At 64.8% G+C, this 7743-nt stretch overlaps 1 protein-coding gene across 1 annotated transcript in view; it reads left to right on the top strand.

The window, feature by feature from the left end:
* The window catches only part of NUMA1 (nuclear mitotic apparatus protein 1), a 17134-nt gene that overhangs the window by 5430 nt on the left and 3961 nt on the right, over positions 1–7743 (top strand). The window contains exons 8-16 of the mRNA XM_026841282.1: positions 1136–1253; positions 1574–1714; positions 1973–2095; positions 2562–5774; positions 5938–5979; positions 6824–6892; positions 7021–7131; positions 7224–7442; positions 7532–7710. Of these exons, the coding sequence (XP_026697083.1) occupies positions 1136–1253; positions 1574–1714; positions 1973–2095; positions 2562–5774; positions 5938–5979; positions 6824–6892; positions 7021–7131; positions 7224–7442; positions 7532–7710 (4215 nt within the window). The remainder of the gene's footprint in view (positions 1–1135; positions 1254–1573; positions 1715–1972; positions 2096–2561; positions 5775–5937; positions 5980–6823; positions 6893–7020; positions 7132–7223; positions 7443–7531; positions 7711–7743) is intronic.

The raw sequence follows: 7743 nt of genomic DNA, 5'->3' as shown, positions 1-7743 counted from the left end.
CCCTTCCAGGGAGGGGGCAGCCACAGCTTCTCTGGGCAGCCTGTGCCAGGGCCTCACCCCCCCACACAGGGAACAATTTCTGCCTCAGATCTCATCTAGATCTCCCCTCTGACAGTTTAACACCGTTCCCCCTTGTCCTATCCCTACACCCCCTGATGACGAGTCCCTCCCCCCGTTCCTGCAGCCCCTTTCAGCCCTGGGGGGCCGCTCTAAGGTCTCCCCGGAGCCTTCTCTTCTCTAGCTGAAGCACCCAACTCTCCCAGCCTGTCCTCACAGGGGGGCTCCAGCCCCCCCAGCATCTCCGTGGCTCCTCTGGCCCCGCTGGAGCAGGTCCGTGTCCTTCTGCTGTTGGTGCCCCCGCGCTGGACCCAGCCCTGCAGGAGGGTCTCCCAGAGTGGAGCAGAGGGGGAGAATCCCCCCCTGGCCCTGCTGCCCCCCCTGCTCTGGGTGCAGCCCGGGGCACAACTGCACTAGCCAGCATGCTGTGCCTCGTGGTCAGGGTGATTGCAGCCTGTGGCCTGTTTTTATCGCAGCGGGGACCCTCCTCACCCTGAACCCGGCCCAGGAACATCCGTCCCTGTCAGGGGGAAGGGCCGTGCTGCCCATGTGGGTCTCACCTGCCTGGGAAAGGCTCCACATCACCAAAAGCTTTCAGGGTGCTACTAGAACTCCCAACCGCAGCCCCTTCCCCAGCTGCTAGCCCTCCAGTTTGACCCACTTTGATCGGATCTGAACTGGGCTGCCTCAGACACTTTAATTCTGTCACCTGCCGCGCTGTGTCCCAGAATTTGTCCCATCCCTGTGCAGTGATGTGGTTACTTGGGAAGGAGGCCCAGCCTCCGCTGGCTGGTGCCATGCCTCTTTTATCCTCCCTTCACTCATGTCACTTTGCAGAGGGGTGGCTGGGGCCCTGCAGCCACCTCTGCTCTTGGTTCGGAGCAGTCAGGCTCCTGCACGTGCCGCGTAGCCCCTCTCCGCTTGTATCGGGACCCAATTTAGGGCTGAATTTACGGCGGTTTCTCACTGCGGCGCAGAGACGCCTCGGTACCGCATTTTCCTCAGCGATACCCAGCAGCATCAGTCCCCAGCAACGTCCTGGCTGCACCCCCTGCTCTAACGACCCCCTCTCCCGCAGCCTGATGGTGCGTTTGCACGAGGCCCTCAAGCAGTGCCAGGACCTGAAGACTGAAAAAGGTCAGATGGACCGAAAAATCAACCAGCTCTCCGAGGAGAACGGGGATCTCTCCTTCAAGGTGCGTCCTCTCCGCCTCCCCCATTGTTGTGGGACCTGGGGGGGAGGATTTGATGGCAGGACCGGGTGCTGGCCTCCTGACAGCAACGCTGCTGGGCTTGTGTGACCTTGGCCCTGGGACTGAACCTGCTTTGGGCTCCGGGTCCTGATCTGAAAGGAGAAAGGGACCATGGGGGTGGGAAATAGGGGCTGGGGGTTCAGTGCTGCAGGGTGTGAGCATCCAGGATGCGGATGCTCAGTGCTCAGGAGAGGTGTGCTGAGTGAGCTTTCTCCGGGACCGTTTTTTTTTGGGGTTTTGTTTTTTTTTTCCCTCCACTGTAGCTGCGGGAGATTGCCAGCCACTTGGTCCAGCTGCAGGAAGCCCTGAACGAGCTCTCGGAGGAGCACAACGCGGCCCTGGCGCAGTCACAGGAGAAGCAGGGGCAGCTGGAGAGCGAGCTGCGCACTGCCCTGCAGGAGAAGGTGACAAAGGGGTCTCCACTGGGGCTGGGGGGGCACCCGCAGCCCCCTACCTTGAGCTGGGGACGTTTTCCTGGGGCTGCCTCATGCCCCGGTGTGGGCAGGAGCCTCCAGCACACAGGAAGGGGTCCCTGTGGCTGTGTCGTCATCGTGTCTGTACCCCCCCTCCCCCCGAAGCCCCAAGCTTGGCACTGGATAAAGCCGGCGGTTGTGCCCCGCCCTCGCCTCATGCCATGCTCAGTCCCATGTCTCTGTCCCCAGAAATGCTCGGAAGAGAAGGTTGAGATTCTCCAGGGGAAGATTTCTCTGCTGGAGGACCAGCTGGCCAAATTGGGGGACTGCAGTGCCCAGGAGAAGGGAGAAGTTATGGGGGACATCCTGCAGGTACAGTGTGGGGGACCTTGGGAGAGGCTCTGGCTCCTGCAGGCAGCACTTGGGGGAAAATTCCGGCTGGGGGTCGCAGGCAAAACTGTGTGGGGCAGAGCCAGCTGCTCTCTGCACTTGGGTGGGGGCTGAGCACATCGTGGGGATCCCTCTTGTGCCAAATTGTGGGGATATCACACCTGGGTGACCGCGGGCTCCCCCAGCCCCACCATGGCATGTGGGTCGGTTGCGGGGGGAGCGGCTCCTGCATAGTGGAAAAAGGAGTTTGGGGCACAAGGGACAAAGTGAAGGGGAAAGCAGGGTGCACTGGGGGTGTACTGGTGGGGAAGGCAGGCACCGAGGCAGCTTCTGCTGGGATGCGGCGCCTGGGTCTGTGGTGAGAGCGTTGGATTGAGCTCGAGTAACTCTGGGGGCGTGTTTGTGTTTTGTTTTCCCCCCTCCCCTCAATGTCTCTTTTCTCTGCCAGCTGGAAGAGATGAAGCAGGAGGTGTCCAGCCTCGCCGCTAAAGGGGCCGAGCTCCAGGCCACCGTCCTGCGCCTGGAGGAGGAGAAGCAGCATCGGGAAGCGGCTCTGCAGTCTGAACGTGGGCGCTTCGAGGAGGAGAAGCAGCAGCTGGGCGGCCTCGTCGCCAGCCTCCAGAGCTCCCTTGCCGAGAGCCACCGGGCCAGGGAAAAGCTGGAACAGGATCTGCAAGTGCGAGAAGCCAGCGAGTCTCAGAGCACCCAGCGACTGGCTGCCCTCAATGCTCAGCATGAGGAGACGCTGCAGGAGCGTGATTCTGCCCTGCAGCAGCTCCAGCAGCTGCGAGAGGCCAGCGCGTCCCTGAGTGGCCAGCTGCAGGCTGTGACACAGGCCCAAGCCGCTAGCCAGGCCGCCTCAGCAGCGGAGAAAGCCGAGCTTAGCCGTAAAGTCGGCGAGCTGGAAGCCAGAATCTTGGAGCTCAGCACCCAGCGGCAGCAGGGAGCGGCGGAGGGGCTGAAGGCTCAGCTGCGGGAGCTGGAAGGCAGGCTGAAGGAAAACCAACAGAGGCTGGCCGAGAGGGAGAGGCTGGCCCGGGAAAACACGCGCTTGCAGGAGCGGCTGCTCTTCCTGGAGGAATCCCTGCGGAACACTGAGGGCATCCTGGAGGATGAGAAGAGGCGAGCGGCTGAGAGCCTGGAGGGCAGCCTGGCCAGGATCGCCGAGCTGGAAGCGGAGAGGCAGCGGCTGACGCAGGGCGGGGAGCTGGCTCCGCAGGAGGTGACCAAAAGCCGGGCGCTGGAGGAGAGCCGGGAGACGGCGCCGGGAGCCTCCCCCACTGCCCGAGGGGAGGCCGGAGAGTGCGGGCGGCTGGAGGAGGAGATGCGAGCGCTGAGCCGGGAGCACGGCCGGGCCTGCCAGCGGCTGCAGGCTGAGCAGGAGAAGGTGGCCGCGCTGGAGGCCCAGGCAGAGCGCCTGGCCACTGAGCAGAAGGAGAAGCTAGCCACCCTCCAGGCCGAGCTGTCCAGTGCCCAGGCGTGGGTGAAGGAGAAGGAGGGTGAGGAGCAGAAGCTGAGGGCCGAAGTCTCCTCCCTGTGGGAGAAGATGGCCACCGCGGAGCAAACCGCTGCCCAGCGCATCGCCGGGCTGGAGGCAGACGCCCGGAGAGCCGCCGAGGCGCTGGAGGGGATCTCCCAGCAGCTTTCCCAGGAGAAGCTCAAATCCAAGGAGCTGGAAGTCACCGTGGAGCGGCTGCGGAGCGTGGAAGCCGAGCTCTCCCGGGTGGCCGCCGCCAGCGGGCAGCGGGAGCGGGAGCTGGAGGCGGAGGTGAAGAAGCTCTCCGGGGAGCTGAGCCTGCTGCGCGCCAGGCTGGAGGAGACGCTGCAGGAGCACCAGCGGGACCTGGTGGGACAGGAGGAGGAAGCTGAACGCTTGCGGCAGGAGGTGGAACGGGGAAAGGCGGATTGCAGCGCCGAGCGAGCCCGTAAGGCTGAGCTGGAGGCGCAGCTGCAAAATTCCCTCAACGAGCAGAGAGTGGAGAGGTCGGTGCATCAGGAGGAGCTGGCCCGGGCCCGGGAGCTGCTGGAGGAGAAGCAGCAGGAGCTGGAAGAGCTCCGCCGGAAAAACGTCTCGCGGGGTGAGGAGCTGAGGGACCTGCAGAAGACAGTCAGCAAGTTGAAAGGAGAACTTGCCTTGGCGGCGGCGGCCAAGGAGCCGCAGGGCTTCTCGGAGGCCGCCCGGAGCAGGGATGTGGACAGGGACGGCGTCAAGGCCACCTGCTCAAAGGAGACGTCCCTTCAAAGCTTGGAGGAGAAGACCCGTCCCAGGGAGCAGGAATCCAGCTCGAGCCAAGAGCTCTACCAGGAGAAGCTGAAGGAGACACAGGCGCTTCGTTCGCAAGTGGAGGAGCTGGAGCAGAAGTGCAGGGAGCAGCGGGAGGCCGCGGCTGCTCTGGAGCGAGCGGCGGCCGAGGCAGCAGCGGCAGAGCGAGCGGAGCTGGAGGCCTCGAGGCGGGAAGTGGCACAGCAGAAGGAGAAAGCGTTAGAGCTGCAGAAGCTGCTGGAGGCCTCGAGGTCGGCGCAGGCTCTGCATGACGGCACCATGGAGGCCCTGCGGAAGGAGCTGCAGGAGAAGGGCAGGGAGCTGATACAGAGCAAAACCGCCGCTGCCGCGGCCGAGAAGGAGCTGGCGACCCTCCGCTCTGCGGCGCAGGAGAAGAGCCGGTCGGAGGAGAGCTGGAAGGAGCAAGTGTCGCAGTGTGTCCAGGAGCTGGAGAGGAAGAACAGCCTGATCGGCAGCCTGGAGCACGAGGTGAACATCCTCCATCGGCAGGTGACGGAGAAGGAGGGGGAGAGCAAGGAGCTGAAGCGCCTGATCATCGCAGAGTCGGAGAAGAGCAAGAAGCTGGAGGAGAGGCTGCGGGTGCTGCAGACAGAGATGGCCACCGCTGCCTCGCGGGCAGCCGAGCGCTGCTCGCTGATGAAGGTGGAGGTGCAGCAGTGCCAAGAGGAGATAGAGAAGCAGCGCTTGACCATCGAGGCCCTGAAACGGGACCGTCACTGCCAGAACGAGCGTGAGGATGAGCTGCGGCAGGAGGTAAAGGTCTGCCAGGACAAGTGCCTCCAGAAAGAGCAGCTCCTCGCCGCCCTGCAGCAGGAGCTTGGCAGCGCCCAGGCGCTCGCTGGGGAGCTGCCGGCATTGAAGCACCTTTGCCAGCAGCTGCAGGCCGAGCGCGCCTCGCTGGAGAGCCAGCACCGCCAGGACCTGGAGCAGAGGGCGAAAACCGTGGCTGCTCTGCAAGCGGAGCTGGCACGGGCCAAGCTGGAGGCGGCCGAGGTACCGTCTCTGCGGGAGCGCTCGGCAGAGCAGGACCGGGCCGTGCAGCGCCTACAGGCGGAAGCAGCGGAGACGGCGGCGCGGCTGGCGGGCTTGCAGCAGGCAAACGCTCGGCTGGCCGAGGAGAACCGGGGGCTCGGGGAGAGCCGGAGTCGTGGGCAGCAGCGGCTCGAGGCCGAGCTGGGGCAGGCCAGAGAGCGGCACGTGCGGGAGCTGGAGCGGCTGCGCTCGGCGTCGGAGGAGCTGGTGGCCAGCAGCCGGCAGAAGGCCGAGGAGGCAGCGCGGAAGCTGGAGGCACTGAGTAACGAGTATGAGAGCAGCAAAATGGCGGCACTGGAGGAGAGGAAGAAGATGCTGGAGGAGAGGCAGAGGCTGACGGCTCAGGTAGGGGCTCCCGCAACCTCCCCCCCCCGGCCCTCCTGGGAAACAGGGCATGTTTTGGCACCCCCAAATCCTCATCTGGGAGCTGGGGGACTGGGGTGAGAAGGGGACGGATGCTCCCAGTCTGCACCAGTCATGTATTCACTTCTGCCTTCTGTGCTGGCAGGTGGAGCAGCTCGAGGCGTTTCGGAAGGACCAAGCCAAGCAGGTAACGCACGCGAGGTGCTGGCTGCTTAAACGGTGACGGTGCACGGCCCGGCCTGCTGCCGCTTCCCGCCGGAGCCGCCCTCTCCTCGTCACCTGTTTGCGGTGGGGACCCAGCCGTGGGGCTCTTGGCTCCAGGTCTCTGGGCTTGTACCTTCGCCCCCCAACCCTGGGGAGTAGGAACTGGGGCGCGTGGCAGTGCCAGCGGCTCGGCGATGGCTTCTGACTGTGGCTGCCGAGAGCATCCAGGGCTCCTCGACACAGGGATGTTGCTCCTGTACTGCCTCATCCTCGGAGAGGGGATTTGGGGGGTAGCCAGGCTACCCCCTTCCTTCTGTCCACCCCTTTTTCCCCCTTCCTAAGTGGGGTTCAGCTCCTCGCCCAGCTGGCAGGAGTGAGAGGAGGGGGCTGCGCTCCCAGAAAGCACAATCCAGATGTGGCCAGAGGTGCCGACACCTTACGGCGGTGCGGGTCAGCACTTGGGAATCGCCGCTGGAAAAGCCTCGTTTCCCTGCCCAGCTTCGTTTGTCCCCCCCCAGTCCCAGCCTGAGCTGCCCAGGGACCCCACAGAGGCCTCGTGGCTGCAACCAGGGGGGGCCTGGGGGCTCCTCGAGCATTCCCTTGGAGCAGGTAGAGCCCAGCCAGGCCGGAGCTCACAGCAGCCAGGCTGTGGTGGCCATCTCCCCTTCGCAGGGTTCCCCGGCCCTTCCGCAGTGTCGCGTCCCCCCCTCGAACCGCAGGAGCTCTGCCAGGGGCTTCCTCGGCAGCGGGGGCCGGGGAGGGGGGGGGCAGGAAAACCTCCTCCTGGGGCTGCCCCCGGTGGGTCTAACCCAGCCGTGCTCTTCCAGGTGGAGGAGCTGAATAAAAAGCTGACGCAGCATGAGAAGGCCGCCCGCACCCAGCAGCAGAGGCTTAAGGTAAACCAAAAAACTGGGAAAACTGGGGGGGCTGAGCTCTTGGCCAGCAAGGGAGCTGGTTGGAGTTGCCCAGGGGGAGCTTGGCTGGGCGCAGGGTGACTCTGAGCTGGTTTCTGCGCTGCCTGCAGGTGCTGGAAGGGGAGCTGCAGGCAGAAGCCACCCGTCAGCAGGAGAAGGTTGCGGAGCTGCAGGCGCAGCTCGCCCAGAAGGAGCAGGCAGCTGAGCACTACAAAGGCCAAGTATGCCACGGCGGCGGCTGGCGCAGCCACGTCCCCCCCGCCCCGACTCTCCCCAGGGAAGCTTGACAGGTTTTCTCTCCTCGATATCCCAGATGGAGAAGGCAAAAACTCACTACGATGCAAAAAAACAGCAGAACCAAGACCTAGCAGAGAAGCTGAAGGCCATGGAGCAGCTGCAGAAGGAGAACACGGAGCTGCGGGCCGAGTCGGAGAGGTTGGCCAGGGAGCTGCAGCAGAGCGTCCTGCAGGCCAAGGAGTCGGAGCTGAGCTGCAGGAACCTCAGCGGCCAGGTCCGCAGCCTGGAGGCGCAGGTGGGCACGGCGCGGCTTCACCCTCCTCCTCCTCCTCTTTCCTCCCGGCCTCTGCCGGGGGGATCCATCCCTCCCTGCTTCCCATCCAGGTGGAGTTTGCCAATCGGCAGCTACGGGAGCTCGGCAAGTTCCAAGTGGCCACGGACACGCTGAAGGGCCGCGAGACGTTCCGCCAGAACCCCTCCGACCTCAGCACCGACAGCCTTGACCTCAGCCTGGACGAAGCACAGCCGCTCAACTCCACCAGGTACCGGCGTGACGCCGCACGGCAAACCCCGGTGTCCCCCCCACCCCTCCTCCT

Source organism: Athene cunicularia (assembly GCF_003259725.1).
Source record: "Athene cunicularia isolate RWA chromosome 1 unlocalized genomic scaffold, athCun1 chr1_part4, whole genome shotgun sequence".
NCBI classification, from domain to species: Eukaryota; Metazoa; Chordata; class Aves; order Strigiformes; family Strigidae; genus Athene; species Athene cunicularia.
The sequence above is the reverse complement of the archived record's forward strand: the minus strand, read 5'-3'. Positions and strand labels throughout refer to the sequence as shown.